At 42.3% G+C, this 16,549-nt stretch overlaps 1 protein-coding gene across 2 annotated transcripts in view; it reads left to right on the top strand.

Annotated features, from left to right (window-relative positions):
• TXNRD3 (thioredoxin reductase 3) overlaps window positions 1–16,549 on the top strand; it is a 56,101-nt gene that overhangs the window by 29,185 nt on the left and 10,367 nt on the right. For both annotated transcript variants that reach the window (XM_029918252.1, XM_029918250.1), the window contains exons 9-13: window positions 528–753; window positions 1,904–1,996; window positions 8,606–8,682; window positions 9,263–9,419; window positions 12,461–12,568. In XM_029918252.1, coding sequence (XP_029774112.1) covers window positions 528–753; window positions 1,904–1,996; window positions 8,606–8,682; window positions 9,263–9,419; window positions 12,461–12,568 — 661 coding nt within the window. The remainder of the gene's footprint in view (window positions 1–527; window positions 754–1,903; window positions 1,997–8,605; window positions 8,683–9,262; window positions 9,420–12,460; window positions 12,569–16,549) is intronic.

Raw genomic sequence — 16,549 nt, 5'->3', positions numbered from 1 at the left:
GAATTTCTTGGAGGCCAAAGCAAAGAAGTAAAGGCAAATAGCTTTAGGGTTTAGTGTCCATATGATAATGAACCAGTTGATCAGGAGAAACTTGGCTGTTCTTAATACTGAGATTGCCCCGTAACTATCCCTGGATGGCTTTAAAGAGGACATTGTATAACACACTACAATGACTTTCAATCTTTTTTGACCAGATGTACATTAAGAAGTGCAATTTTCGTTGTACTGTTGTTCAGATTCACACACACGCACACACACACACACTCAAACCAAACAGTGTTTCTTATCACATATAATGTTGTCTAATGGTTTCTTTTCTATTTCATTTTTAAAATACCTTTACTTGTGATCCACCAATTTGATTTTGAAAGATCTACTATGGACACTATCACAAACTCCAGAAAGATGATTCTGTTAATGTTTCTTCCTTTAAGCACAATGCAGCCGACGGAAGACCCCTGTGCATCGAAACCTAAATAATTCATTTCTATTGCCTGGGTGTTCCTTTTGTTGTTTTTATTTTTCAGTGACGACCTTTTTTCTCTGCCTTATTGCCCTGGTAAAACATTAGTGGTGGGTGCATCTTATGTTGCTCTGGAATGTGCGGGATTTCTCTCCGGCCTTGGCTTAGATGTCACGGTTATGGTGCGCTCAATCCTTCTTCGTGGCTTTGATCAAGAAATGGCAGAGAGAGTGGGTTCCTACATGGAGCAACATGGTGTTAAGTTCTTAAGAAAATTTATACCTGTGACGGTGAGTCTGCAAGGCATTTGGAAATTCCTTTTGTTTTTAGTTTTTTTACTGCCTCTTTAGTTTTTCTATTCTACCTGTCCTTAATTCATTGCATGAAATAAATTACGCTGCACTTAGTAAGACACCTTCAAGATAATGTTCTCACCTCCTGGTCTACAAAAGTGACCTCCACATGTCCCACTGTCCTCCCTCTGTCCTTGCCCCCATATGGGAAGGGGTCCTTGTTCCCCTCAGGTCCTGGCGGCTACTCTCACTTCTCTCACTTTCCCAGGGGTACCCCATCTTCACTTAGCTGTCCTTGCTTGCCCCTCTGTGTTTCCCACTGATGTCTCTCCTCTTAAAACAAATGAGCCCTCCCCGCCTCTGCCCTTCTGACCGTCTCCATTTTCCTTTTTCAGGGTATAAGGACACTCTGGTTTCTTGCCTCCATTTCCCACTTCAGCCTTCTGTCCTTGCTATTCCTTGGAAATCGCATGTCGGGGTCTGTGACAAACTCCATGCTATCAAAGCCGATGGTCACATCTCTGTCCTTTATGTAATAATTGGGCAGCATTTGTGAAAGTGACATGCCTTCTGTTTGAGACATTCTCCTTTCTTGACCTTTCTGGTCCCACAGCCTGGAGCTCTGTGGCTCCTCAACCTGTAAATGTCAGCGCACCTGCTCCCTCCTCTGCACATTTTACTCGGGCGGTCTTCTTTAGGTCTTACTTTATTACCTCGATGCTAACAGCTCTCAGATTTATCTATCCTCCCCAGGCATCTCTCCTGAACCCCACACCCATTTATACATTTGGCTGTGGGATATCTCCACTTGCATTCCTCAGAAACATTTCAAATTTATTAAGACAAAAACGAAATAGTCGATTTTCTCCCAACTCCTCTTTCTGGCCTATCTCCGTACTCAGTAAGCGGCACTAGAGTCTTTGCAATTTGTTAAGCCCGTAGCGAGAAAGCATCCCTCACTCTTTACGTTACCACCAACTAATCCATTAATTTAGTCCTACCTCCAAATTGTATTTTGTGACAGTCCTTTTTTTTCTCTATCCTTACTTAGTCTAAAAACCTAAATACACACACACACACACACACACACACACACACCACACACACATGCGTGTGCCCTGTAGACCCACTTATTTTCTGTCACCAGGTTCAACAGTTGGAGAAAGGGTCACCTGGGAAGCTGAAAGTGGTGGCTAAATCCACCGAAGGGCCAGAAACCATTGAAGGAATATACAATACAGTAAGTTTTTATTTTCTAAGCAGTAAATGGTTGAACACACTCATAAATTAGCATGGATGAAGCTTATGGGAGAATTCCACCAGTTTACCTTTTTATCCTTTTGATTCTAAGACTGTACATATAGTAGGTAGTCGAGCTGTTGAGGCTTGGTAGTTTTCACTGTGCATGACAGGTACCATAAGAAAATATACATGGAGGTGTAATTATGCCGAGAACAAAATATGGAAGCAGATATACCTGATCGTATAAGTGCTTACCTCTGGGGCATTAGATATCTTCTACATTTGGGCATTTGAATGTTTTCAACAAAAATTGAATGTATCTCATGGTCAGAAACAGCAATAAAGATCTTTTTATTTTCAAAACCAAACAATATAAAATTTACAGTGTGAATAGTCCATGGACTATATTGGGTGGCAATAGTTCCATTTAAGCTGATGATATTTGGATGTCAACCTTTCTTTTATATACTATAGCTTAGAGTTTTAACATAATGATACACTTATGCTTTGTCTACTGATATACTCATAATTATTTTAGCTAAAAATATAAACAATATAGGAAGAGTCGACAAAGTGAAAAATAAGTAACAAAACAAACAAATCAACCCCAGTTAAGATTTTGATTAGGGTTGGGGCGCCTGGGCGGCTTAGTTGGTTAAGCGTCTGGCTTCAGCTCAGGTCAGGATCTCACGGTTTATGGGTTTGATCCCCACCTCAGGCTTTGTGCTGACAGCTTGGAGCCTGGAGCCTGTCTTCGGATTCTGTGTCTCCCTCTCTCTCTGACCTTCCCCTGCTCACGCTCACTCTCTCTCTCAAAAATAAATAAAAACAGTAAAAAAATTTTTTTAAAGATTTTCATTAGGGTTACATTAGATATATAAATTGACCAGTAATTTTGTTTTTGCAATATTCAGTCCTCTGATCCATGAATACATCTGCTCTTTTTTTTATTAAAACATTTTTTTAAATTTTTTAAATTTTTTTTAAATTTTTTATTTATTTTTAATACAGAGAGAGACAGAGCATGAGAGGGGGAGGGGCAGAGAGAGAAGGAGACACAGAACTGGAAGCAGGCTCCAGGCTCTGAGCTAGCTGTTAGCACAGAGCCCGACACGGGGCTCGACCCCACGAACGGGAGATCTGACCTGAGCCGAAGCCGGAGGCTTAACCGACTGAGCCACCCAGGCGCCCCTAAAAAATTTTTTTAATGTTTATTTTTGAGAGACAGACAGAGAGCAAGCAGCGTAGGGGCAGAGAGAAAGGCAGACACAGAAACTGAAGCAGGCTTCAGGCTCCGAGCTGTCAGCACAGAGCCTGACATGGGGCTTGAATTCAGGAACCATGAGATCATGACCTGAACCAAAGTTGGACGCTTAACTGACTGAGCCACTCAAGCGCTTCTATATCTGCTCTTTTCCTTTTTATTTCTTTTTTTTTTGCATAAGTACACTTGTTAGGACCTCCGAGAAAGGACAAGTGACATTCTTGTCTTATTTTTGGTATTGAAAGTTTTCAGTGTTTCATCATTAAAAACTAATGTTTTCTGCAGGATTTGTGAGTTTTATTCAGTAAGTGAAAGAATTTATTTTCTCTTTTTTGTTTGCCAAGGGTTTGGTTACTTCTTTTTTGTTTTTTTAAAAATCATGAGGGGTGGTTTGCTTGTACCAGTGTTTCTTTTGTAGCTGTTGATCAAAAGTTTTTTTTATTTAATCTGTTAATGTGTTGAATTACATCAGTTTTCTAACATTCAGTCAGCTCTATTCCTGGTATAAACCCACTTGGTAATAATTCTTTTTATATATTATTGAATTTGGTGATTTAGAATTTTTACATTCATATTCATGAATCATATTGGCTTATAATTTTCCTTTTATATATTGAACTTTACAGATTTGGGTATCAAGGTTTCCTGGCTCATGAAAGAAGTTTGGAGTGTATTATCTCTATTCTCTGGAAGCATTTTTGTAATATTAGAATTGGTTCTTCATCTGATAGAATTCACTGATGTAACCATCTGGGCCTAAATTCTCTTAAAAAATTCTTAATGTTTATTTCTGAGAGAGCGAGCACAGGCGCGTGAGCGGGGGAGGAGCAGAGAGAGGGAGACACAGAGTCCAAAGCAGGCTCTAGGATCTGAGCTGTCAGCACAGAGCCCAACGTGGGGCTCGAGCTCACAAACTGTGAGATCAGGACCTGAGTCGAAGTGGGAAGCTTAACTAACTGAGCCACCCAGGCGCCCCCAGGCCTAAAATTTTCTATACATATATGTATTTGACCACTGATTAAATGTCTTTAACAGTCATGGGGCTTTTAAGGCTTTCTACTTTTTCTTGAGTTACTTTAGATTAGTTCTGTTTATCTAGGCATTAGTCATTTCATCTAAGTTATTGAATATATTGGTACAAAGCTATTCACAGTACCTACATTTGTCAACGGTTTACTCCGGTGATAAGGTGTACTTTACAGGAAGCGAGGTGCACATGTCTTAGACATACAGTTCAGTCGGTTTTGACAAACGCACATGTTCGTGTAATCCATACTCATTTGAAGGTCACTGACCCTGTGGGTTCAGAGAGCTCCGGTCTCCCTTCCCACTCCCTCACCCAAACAACTCTGTTCGGATTCTGTCACCATAAACTAGATTTGCCTATCCTAGATGTCACAGAAATGGGACTATCTTTTGAGGAGCAGTGGTTGTCAAGTTTTTACGGAGTCCAGTTCAGTTTTTTGCTTTATGGTTAATACCTTCCGTGTGCTCTCAGAGAAACTTAAAGGTCATGAAGCAATTCTCCTGCATTTTCTTCTTGTAGCTCTATCATTTTATCTTTTATGTTCAGGTCTGTAATACATCTTGAATTTTTGTTCATAGGATGAGGTGAGAATATGGGTTCTTTTTCTTCCATATGGGGTTCTGGTATCACTTGTTGAACAGACTTCCCTTTTCCCCCTGAGTTGCTTTGGTGACTTTCTTAGAGTCATTTGACCTTTTCACTGTGGGTCTGATTCTGCACCCTTATCCCACTGATCATTTGTCTGCTTTCACCACACTGCTTTGATTATTGAAGCTTTATATTAAATTTTAGACCAAGTGGTGGACCAGCTTTGTTTAGATCCTTTATGTTTCCATATAACTTAAAAAAATTTTTTTAATGTTTATTTATTTTTGAGAGAGAGAGAGAGAGAGAGAGAGAGAGAGAGAGACAGAGTATGATTATGGTAGAGAGAGAGGGAGACACAGAATCTGAAGCAGGCTCCTGGTTCTGACAGCTCAGAGCCTGATGTGGGCTTGAAACCACAAACTATGAGATCATGACCTGAGCCGAAGTCGGATGCTTAACCGACTGAGCCACCCAGGTGCCCCATTTCCGTATAACTTTTAAAAACAGCTTGTCAGTTTCTACCAGGAAAAAATCCTACTGGGATTTTGATTGGGATCATATTGATTATATAGATCAGTTTGGAAGAATGGACCATCTTAACAATAGTGAGTTTTCCAGTGCATGAACTTCATAGATCTTTCCATTTATTTATGTACTCTGTTGTTTCTCTTGGCAATATTTTATCATTTTTCTCTAGGGGTCTTTCATGTATTTTGCTAAATTTATTCCTAAATATTTCATGTTTTTCAGCTTTTATAAAATGGTATTAAAATTTTTTAAATTTATATTAAATGCAGGTGATTTTTGCGTGTTGGCCTTATTATAGATTCTTGGGATTAATGTCTGTCTATAAAACCAGTTTTGTTCTTCTTTTCTATCTACTTGCTTTTTTTTTTTCTTTTTCTCGCCTTGTTACGCTTGCTAAGTCCTCCAGGAAAACGTTGGATAGAAATTGAGAGGGCCATCTTCATCTTGCTAAGAGGTGAAGCATTCAGTCTTTCCTCATTGCTAGGATGTAAGCTGTCGTTTTTTTGGGGGGGTGTGTGTGGTTTTTTTTTTTAATCAATGCCTTTTATAAGGTTGGAGAAGACTTATTTTATTTTTACTCTTCTAAGGATTAAATTAAAATCTTCAAAAGGTGTTAAGTTTTGTCAAATTCATTTCCCGTATGTATTGGTTAATGATTAAACCATTTCTCCATTAATTGGCTAATATGATTAATAACATTGAATGACTTTTTAGACTTTATTTTTTAAATTTACATACAAGTTAGGTAGCATACAGTGCAACAGTGATTTCAGGAGTAGATTCCTTAATGCCCCTCACCCATTTAGCCCATCCCACCCCCCACGCAACCAGTCCAGTAACTCTCAGTTCTCCGTATTTAAGAGTCTCATGTTTTTGTCCCTCTCCCTGTTTTTATATTATTTTTGCTTCCCTTCCCTTATGTTCATCTGTTCTATATCTTAAATTCTTCATATGAGTGAAATCATATATATTTGTCTTTCTCTGACTAATTTCACTGAGCATAATACCTACTAGTTCCATCCACATAGCTGCAAATGGCAAGATTTCACTCTTTTTGATTGCTGAGGAATACTCCATTGTATATGTACACCACATCTTCTTTATTCATTCATCCGTCAATAGACATTTGGGCTCTTTCCACACTTTGGCTCTTGTTGATAGTGCTGCTATAAACATTGGGGTGCATGGGCTCCTTTGAAATAGCACACCTGTATCCCCTGGGTAATTACCTAGTAGTGCAATTGCTGAGTTGTAGAGTAGTTCTGTGTTTAATTCTTTGAGGAACCACCATACTGTTTTCCAGAGTGGCTGCCCCAGTTTGCATTCCCACCAGCGGTGCAAAAGAGAGCCTCTTTTCCGCATCCTCGCCAACATCTGTTGTTGCCTAAGTTGTTCATGTCAGCCGTTTGTAAGGTGGTAACTCACTGTGGTTTTGATTTATATTTCCCTGATGATGAGTGATGATGAGTGTTTTTTCATGTGTCAGTTGACCATCTGGATGTCTTCTTTGGAGAAGTGTCCGTTCATGTCTTTTGCCCATTTGTTCACTGGATTACTTGTTTTTTGGGTGTTGAGTTTGGTTAAGTTCTTTACAGATTTTGAATACTAACTCTTTATTGATATGTCGTTTGCAAATAACTTCTCCCATTCTGTCGGTTGCCTTTTAGTTTTGCTAATGGTTTCCTTTGCTGTGCAGAAGCTTTTTATTTTGATTAGGTTCCAATAGTTCATTTTTGCTTTTGTTTCCCTTGTATCCAGAGATGTGTTGAGTAAGAAGTTGCTGCGGCCAAGGTCAAAGACGTTTTTTGTTTGTTTTTTAATTTTTTAATGTCTGTTTATTTTTCAGGAGAGAAAGCATGCGTGGGGGAGGGGCAGAGAGAGAGGGAGACACAGAATCCAAAGCAGGCTCCAGGCTCTGAGCTGTCAGCACAGAGCCCAACTCGGGGCTTGAACCTATGAACCATGAGATCACAACCTGAGCCAAAGTTGAACACTCAACTGACTGACCACCCAGGCACCCCTCAAAGAGGTTTTAACATTGCTTGATTTTTGCATGTTGAACCAAATTTTTATTTGGGGGACAAACTCCACTTGGTCATGATCAATTATCCTTTTTTAAAATGTTTTTTTATTTATTTTTGAAAGACAGAGAGAGACAGTGCAAGCGGGGAGGGTCAGAGAGATGGGGAGACACAGAATCCGAAGCAGGCTCCAGGCTCTGAGCTGGCAGCCCAGAGCTCGACATGGGGCTCGAACCCACAAACCGTGAGATCATGACCTGAGCCGAAGCCAGACGCTTAACTGACTGAGCCACCCAGGTGCCCCTCGGTTATCCTTTTTATATATCTCTATATCTTATTTGCTACCTTTTTTTTTAGGATCTGCATCTATGTTCATGAGGAGTATTGGCTTATAATTTTACTTTAACGTCCTTCTTTGATTTCTGTGTCAGTTGTTTATGCTGAGCTCATAAAAAGGAGTTAGAAAGTGTTCCTTCTTCTTTTTTTTCTGGAAGAGTTTGTATATTTAGTATTATTTTTTACTGACAGTTTGATAGGCCTTACAGTAAAGTCATGGGTCTTGAGTCAGTTTATGGGAGGTTTACAAATGGTGAGTCCAGTTTCTCTGATGAGTATGGGATGTGCTCGTCTGTGGGGTCGCCGTAAGAAAACCCGTCAATGGAGATGGAGTTTCTTACAGCTCTGGGGACTGGAAGTCCGATCAAGGTGGCAGCCGGTTTGGTTTCTTCTGGGGCTTCTCTCCGTGGCCTGCAGATGGCACCTTCTCCCTGCGTCTGCACGGCTGCCTTCTGTCTCTGAATCTCCTGCTTTCATAAGAACACCAGTCATATTAGATGAGGGACCCCTAATGGCCTCATTTTTGCTTACGTTCTTTAATCACCCTGTCTTCCAAACACATTACAGTCTGAGGCACTAGAGGTTAAGACTTTAACCTGTGAATTTGGGGCGGGGGGGCATACGTTAGCATAAAACATAGAATTACTTAGATTTGCATTGTGTGAGTTTGGGAAACTGTCTTTCAAGGAATCTATTTCATTTAAACTGATGAAATAGTTTTGACACAGTGTGTTCCTAATATTCTGTTATTCTTTTAATATCTGAAAGATCTCTAGTCATGTTCTAAATCTCTGTCGTTCCTGATATTGACCGTGTGTGGTTTTGATCTGGCTCCAAATACAGGTTTTGTTAGCAATCGGTCGTGACTCTTGTACAAGGAAAATGGGCTTGGAGAAGATTGGTGTCAAAGTCAATGAGAAGTAAGTACACCTGGGGTTGTTGCCCTGTTTCTGCAGATCACCTCTTGGAAATTCTCATTTAGTTATTAAGATGCAAAATTTTAATGCTTTAAGTGTATTTCACAGTAAGAATTCTGCCAACTCTTTATTAATATCAATTTTTTCATTAATCAGTAACTATTGTGTGTCTTAAAGAACTGATACAGTAAACAGTGATCTTAAAAAATAAATTAAGGAAATGTATTCATCACATCTGTATTCACCTACTGTCTGATTTAGAGTGAACTTTTATGTCATTGATCAGGCAAGGAGAAACATTTTGAAGCTCTAAGTGGGACTTGGGGGACATCTGGAGATATCCTTGAGATCCAGAAAATGACTGTGGTTTCACCAACCCAAAAAGTGTTTTTTGGGTGGGGCTGCAGAAACCCCTATGGTTTTAGCCATTGATATTAAAGACATTGATGACTTGAGGTGCATTGCTCCTTGGAGGGAGGTGTTTGCACCACGTGTTTAGTCATTTTCTCTTGGAATAGTTAGTGTTAGTCATCAGCACTGAGCATGCCATAATGTATTTTGCTTCCTTTCCAAAATCTACCAGGAGTGGCAAAATACCAGTAAACGATGTGGAACAGACCAATGTGCCCTACATTTATGCTGTGGGGGATATTCTGGAGGGTAAACTTGAGCTCGCACCTGTTGCCATACAGGCCGGCAGGCTGCTGGCTCGAAGACTTTTTGGGGGCCGTTTGGAAAAGGTGAGTTTCCTACTGTTGTAGGACTGTTTTGACACAATATCTAAATCAAAACTGTGATTTAAAAAACCAACACTTGTGTGCTTGTTTGGCAAGTAAAGGGTTCCTCACAGATAAATTAGTATTTACTAATGATTTTCTACAACTTTGTTTGAGTGTCTGCCATGTGCAAGATGTCATGCTGGGTGATATGCGAAGGACTGGCAAGGTTCCAGTGCCAAAGGGCTCCCCAGGTGGGTGGGGGATGGCGAGTAAGGCAAGACAAGGGCAGTTAGTTGTAACTGATTGGACCAGTAAAGGCGTCCCAGGTGTTTGGTCGCTGGCCCTTACTGCAGTGCCTGCTGGTGCACGTCTGGTCAGATTGTTTCAGGTCTCTGTGCCTGTTTCACCTCCACCAAGTGTGAAGGGGACAATTGCTACTGGCTCCTGCACCTTTCATTGTCTTCCATCAAAGATGTGGGACAGACTTTGTAGGAAGAGTAATTCAAAACTGAGGAAGCACAGGGCTTTTCTGGTGAGTAGATAATGCAGATGCAGGCACAGAGCTCTGCAGGGCTTGGTTGGCTCCAGGACGGTGAGCAGTCTGTTCGAGTTCCCACCTGGAGACGTTGTGTCCTACTTCCATGTGCTCTGGACACGTGCAAGTGTTGGCAGAGGAAGGGCACGCGTGGGGCTGCGGAATGCTAAGTGTTCTGTCCCACATAAGGAGCTGTCCCTTCTGCAATACTTAAGCACTCTGGGGCGTCAGGGTGGCTCAATCGGTTGAGCATCCAACTTTGGCTCAGTCGTGATCTCGTGGTTCATGGGTTCAAGCCCTGCATCGGGCTTTGTGTGACAGCTCAGAACCTGGAGCCTGCTTCTGATTCTGTGTCTCCCTCTCTCTGCGCCTCCCCTGCTCACGCTCTGGCTCTCTTTCAAAAATAAATGAACATTAAAAAAATTATTTAAAAAAACCTTTGATGTCACAATAACAAATTGGAAAGGCCTTCTCTAGGCAGTGGGAACTGTTGAGACCTTTATTTCCTCCGTCTTTTTGTTTAGAAAGATGTTAAACCACGGGAAGAATATACTGTCCTTTCATTCAGATTCCCGGGTTATTAATGCTTTGCCATTTTGGCTCTCTCTCCTTTTCTGAATATGTGTGTGTGTACACGCATGTACTTTTTTCCCAGAGCTTTTTGAGATAAGTGGCAGGCATCAATGACATTTTGCCCCTTAAACTTCAACACGCATCCTCTGAGAACAAGGATATTTACTTCTGTAACCACAGTTCCGTTATTCTAAGAAATTCAACAAAAACACGATACTGCACAGATTTCCTCATGCACGTGTTTGCTTTCTGTGGTACATGCAGATCTTCTGACTCTTAACGTCTCTTTGAGTCTGACGTGGTCCCCCTGCCTTAAATTATCGGCTTGTGGTATTTTTCATGACTTTGATTTTTAATGAACACAGACTACTTTCCTTGTAGAAAGGAATTCTACAGCCTGGGTGGCTGATTCGGTTAAGCGTCTGACTTCGGTTCATGTCATCATCTCACAGTCTGTGGGTTCGAACTCCGCATTGGGCTTTCTGCTGACAGCTCAGAGCCTGGACCCTGGTTCAGATACTGTGTCTCCCTCTCTCTCTCTCTGCCCCTCCCTGCCTCAAGCTCTGTCCCTCTCTGTCTCAAAAATAAATAAACATTAAAAAGAAAAAGTAAAAAAAAAGATTCCAGGCCAATGTATATAATCCACATCATTGATGTAGGGATGGCTGGTGGCATTCTGGTTTGGTTTTGCCTGGGGTAACGAAAAATAGACACCCCCTCATTTACATAGACCGAGGGGGTGTCTTACAAGGATCCTGTAAATCAGGGAGTTGAGATGCACCGTATCTTTGAATAAGAAGAATTCCAGGACCGGGCCACACTGCATGTGGGGCTAGAACTGGGTCTGGGCTCGTGGCCGCTCTGGGGCCCCAGCACACAGGTGGGGGCTTCACAGGGCGCTCTTCCCTTAGCCGAACTTGGCAACAACTCGCAGATTCATTTCTCCCTGTCCTGCTGCCGCTGGCGAATTGTTCCTTTGCTTCTAGCTCATCTTCCTTCAAAAGAAAGAATTGATTAATGTAGCTTATCCTTTTCTGCATAGGGTAGTTTCTGCATCAGTGTTCTTTGTCACCTAATCACCAGCCACCTGTGGGCAAGTTTGGGGGGACATCCAGTGCTATGGACAGTGTTTAGGGGCTGTTGGTGGATGGGCCTAGTGATCTCTGTCTCTGGCTGTACCCTCCATCTTTTCTGTGCTCCTGCACTCTGCTTTCTCTGCACCCAAGGTTTTTATGATGCTTCTACCAATATGTTCCAGTTCTCTCCAGGTATCCCAGAGACACTCTCTTCCAGGCAGAGATGCTACCTGGGCTCGCACATTCCCCCAGGCAGGTGCACAGAGCTGCTGGTAGATGTGGGTAGGGCTCAAGGTCTGCAGTGTCCCTGTGATGTCCACTTGCACCTTGTCCTAGTCTGATAAGGGCTCCCTGGGGGTCCTGCCAGGGGCCCAGGACCTATGAGATCCTGGTCCCCATGTTTTCCCTGGCCCCATACATGCAGCATCTCCCCTTGAAGGCCCAGGGCGGTCACCCCGTCCAGCACTGTCAAACTGCCTCTTTGCCCATCCCCTCTGTGTCATAGTTGTGTGCACAGCCAATGGTGGTCTCAGGTCCCAGTGAAATGGTGTGATTCTTGTTCCCGGGGAGTAGGGTCCGGAAGCCTGGGGGTGGCAAGAAGACATTTTAGAGCACATCTGTGAAGGCACTCCTTCTCAAATGCTCTGGTTCAAAAACGGAAGTCAGGCCGGGGTTCCGGGAGAGCTGGTCCCTGCTCTGGAGTTGGGCTCGCCCTTTCCTTGTAGGGTCTTCAGCGTTGCTGGTGGTGGTGATATGGCAAAATCAGTCACATTAAACTGGACTTACTTCCCTATTCTCCTTCTGTAGATACACGTAAGGTAGATGTTTGCTGTGGAAAGTGCCCCCAAATCAGCAGATGTAACTCGTTTGTCTTTCAGTGTGATTACATCAATGTTCCGACTACCGTGTTTACCCCTCTGGAATATGGCTGCTGTGGCCTATCCGAAGAAAAGGCTATCGAAATGTATAAAAAAGAGCATCTTGAAGTAAGATGGTGTTCTACTGCTTACCTTTTTAGAATTTCTTTTTCAGTCAGCCGACTTTGCTGTCACTTTTTGTTTTACAAATTACTTGTAATGGTTATGTTGTAGGCGATCCTATCCCTATTTTAGTAAAATTAGGAATTCAGTAATTTATACTCTAGCTAATAATAAGACAGTTGGGGAAAGGGGGGCATATAACGTATGCATCAGAACTCTCAGGTTACAAGTGACAAATGTCTATTTGAATAAGCTTATATGAGGAAGCACAAGTTCCTGTGAGACTTTTTGGAATGCAAGAGGGTATCAAGGCCTCAGGAAGAACTAAGAACCAGAAACTGCAACTTGCATGCCTGTGGTTCATTCTTCTGCTTCTGCATACAGACGTTATTTGCCCCTGGCATGCACATAGCTGCCAAGATATGGCCTTCCTTCTACAAACAGGTTTATCCAGTAGTTCTGGTCTTAGGAGGAGTCGACTGACTCACTGGTTCTCAGTCTCAATTCTAAATGATGGGAGAGGACATCTGCCTGGTCCAAAGTGGGTCAGCTGTCCACCCACTTCCCTTCACAAGGCACTAGCCAGGCTCGGGCCACATCCACACGGCTCTGGGAGTCTGCATTGTTTATGGCCTGGGGTGGGGCGGGGGACGGTTCCCAGGGTTGCTGGCCTGTGGGGGGGCGGGGGCTGTGGGCTGTCAGATTCCCAAGAAGATGTCCTCCGTACACGTCTACTTCCCCCTACCCATCACCCCTGCCCCATCCAATCATAACAAGCTTCGAAATAAATATTTTCTTACATTTTATTTTGATTGTTGGTTGAGTGGCCTTTTTCTGCACACTCTTCCAACATGAGAGAGATAGGGAGAAATAAAAGGAGCAGGAAGATTATTAGTACTTGATGTTTCTAGCAAAAGAAAATTGAAATCTCATTCCTCTCCCTTGAAGGCATCTCAATTACTTGGAAGGCCTTTAAGTCATAGCACTAGTTAAATGGCCCGATGACTAACTGAAGCGCTCATATACATTTCCAGTGTACATGACTAAAACTTTATAATGTTGGGGCACCTGGGTGGCTCAATCAGTTAAGTGTCTGACTCAGCTCAAGTCTTGATTTCAGGGTCGTAAGTTCAAGTCCCACACTGGGCTCCTCACTGGGCATGAAGCCTCCTTAAAAATATATACGTACATACTATAATGTTCCTTTAGATGGTTGTTTTCAATGAGAAACTTGTGTTTTAGAGGATATCATTTGATCATCATTTTAATTAACTCCCTGTAATAACAAGTCATTTTTTCTGCAGTGGTGAACTTTTACTTGAGTTTTGGAATTATGTTAACAGTTATGAGTTTAACACTTAGTTTAAAAAAAACTGTTGAAATTAATGAGAAATTAAGCTGGAAAGGCAGGTATCCGAGAAGAAGAATATAGAAGGGCCATACTGCAGACAGGAATGTCTTAATAGGAAAAGAGTTTCCTAGATTTATAGGATTACTTCAGGGTCTTCTTCCTAAGGTTCACTGCAGATCAACTCACCTTTTCTTATTTGTTTGTGCATTTATTTATTTATTTATTATTTAAAAAATGTATCAGAAATTTACTCTATTATTTTTTTAATGCCTATGATGAAGAGATCTGGGGTAGCCTCTCGAAAACAAATATAAAATATTTTTTCAAAGTGAGGAAATCGAGGTGGGAAGAAAATGAAAGTAGGAAGGATAGGATGGTGTCAGAAGAAAAACGAATTTGTTGGTTTGCAGAATCCAAGCCATGAAGTCCCATAGACTTGCTTTAGAATTAACCTAAAAATCTACCTCTGCGTTTCCTACTACCTGACTAGAGGAGGGAGAATTGAGGGAGATTTTTCAAGGTTTTACAAAACAGGCTTGAGATATGGTACACAATCGCCTTAAAATATCCCCTAAGTAAATACAGTGATGGGTTTTCTAGAGCTGTTCCTTATTAGATCCAGAAATGCAGTCCCGTGGCAGAATGCCACGGCACAGTGCAATAAAAAAGTAATTCTTGACGGGGCTAAACTATGGCTGTGCTGGTCTGTTAGGCTCTGGTGGCCTTCCTTCGTACACAATTTCCAAGTATCCAGAAGCAAGGTTTTAACCTGTTTTGATATGAATTCCTTTGAGAATCTATTAAAATCTTTGGTTCTCAGAGAAGACCCCCTCTACACACTGATGTACCTGAGAGCCGTCCGTACATCTCCCTTATTGGTCACCATCAACAGCTCCCCAGAAAGTGCTGTCAGTTTGATGCCTTGTGTGTACCTAGTTCCTTCCATCCCCGCCCTCTCCAGCCCAAGCCCCTCATCTCTGGTTTTCCCTGTGTTTGCTTTTAGTCCACACCAGTGTGGTCATCATAGATGAACCAGAGGAGCCTCTAAAAATATAAATCACTTATGCCATTTCCCAGTATAAGGCTTTTTGATGATTTCCCAGCACTCATAAAAATGTGTCTGAACTCCTCACTGTAAGAAGAGGCATCGTGTAGTCAAGCCATTCACATTGCTGTGCATCCTGTACAATCACACTGGTCTACCATTTGTTCTTTTTTTTTTTTTTAGTGTTTATTTATAATTTTTGAGAGACAGAGAGACAGAGTTTGAGCAGGGGAAGGGCAGAGAGAGAGGGAGACACAGAATCTGAAGCAGGCTCCAGTCTTTGAGCTGTCAGCACAGAGCCCACCGCAGGGCTCAAACTCATGAACCAAGAGATCATGACCTGAGCTGATGTCTGCCACCTAACCAACTGAGCCACCCAGGTGCCCCTACCATTTGTCCTAAAAACACACCATGTTCTTTCCTGTGGCACTATCTATAGGCTTCTGGTTTCCTTTGCTTATTACTATGATATGGAAAAGGCCAGGCTAAACACCCCTGCCAGCACTAAGGAAATTGTTACCAAAAGGAGACAGATAAAAAAACCATACGTTCTTTGCCCAGTGCAGTGATTCCATACCTGATGCTGCCACTTAGGAGAAGAGACAGAGATGAGAAAGAGGGATGTTGGGATTTCTCCTGGGGAAAATAGCCCTCTCTCTTCCTAGTGGATACATGCTATGTGGAACGAGGGGGCAGGGTAGTTATACCTGCACTGACTGTGAAGGTCACGTTGACAGTGAAAACCACTCTATGACTGAACTACCAAAGGCATTGGAATCAAAAGAAGCAGATGACTGAGAATAAAGTTGATGGCGTAGGAAAGGTTGAGATAAAGATGATGGATAGGCCTAGACAAGGATGCACCAACATAAACATAATTCACACCCTGCAGTGGAAAACCTAACAAGTGGCATGGAAGAGGTATTTGGAAATAGAAGTAAACATCCTAATTATTAAAGAATAACTGAATTTGAAGATTGAAATAACATGCCATTTTCTAGGAGAAACTGACCGAGCATGACTGACACAGACATGTTCTAGTTAAGCTAGTTATTCATTAGGCCAGTGACCCAGCCTGGCCCCAAGCTTTTTTATAAGGACAGTCAGTGCCAAAGACAAGAGAGTGATGTGGGGGAAAGGGATCTGCCTTTAAAAATAATCCCTCAAGGATAGGGGGATAGTGAAGGAGACAAACAGCAGTGAAATTTGGGGAAAAAAGGAGCTAGATGAGTGGTAAAAAAAGATTATAAGCAGGAATGGGGAAGGTCAGGAAGCATACTTGGCTTCTCATCAGAGTCATCAAGGGCTCAAAAGTTGGTGACACCATGTGCTTCCGGAGGGGCCGAGGGGAGCAGCTGACATCAAGCCACCTGAAAGCCCATTTTAGATAGAGGAGACTCCCACCTCCCTGACACTGCACAGAGCACTTTCCGCACACGGGCAAACACCCGGGCAGTTATTTTCTGGAGACGGTTAAACCAAATCCTCCTGACGGGGGCGCTGGGATCCAGTGAGGCGTTAGCGTGGGTGCTACCCCCGCACAGCACTGAAGTGAGCAGATACATCCTGGATCCCGCGTCAGCTCCTCCCA

This window comes from Suricata suricatta, chromosome 12 (genome assembly GCF_006229205.1).
Source record: "Suricata suricatta isolate VVHF042 chromosome 12, meerkat_22Aug2017_6uvM2_HiC, whole genome shotgun sequence".
Lineage (NCBI taxonomy): Eukaryota > Metazoa > Chordata > Mammalia > Carnivora > Herpestidae > Suricata > Suricata suricatta.
The sequence above is the reverse complement of the archived record's forward strand: the minus strand, read 5'-3'. Positions and strand labels throughout refer to the sequence as shown.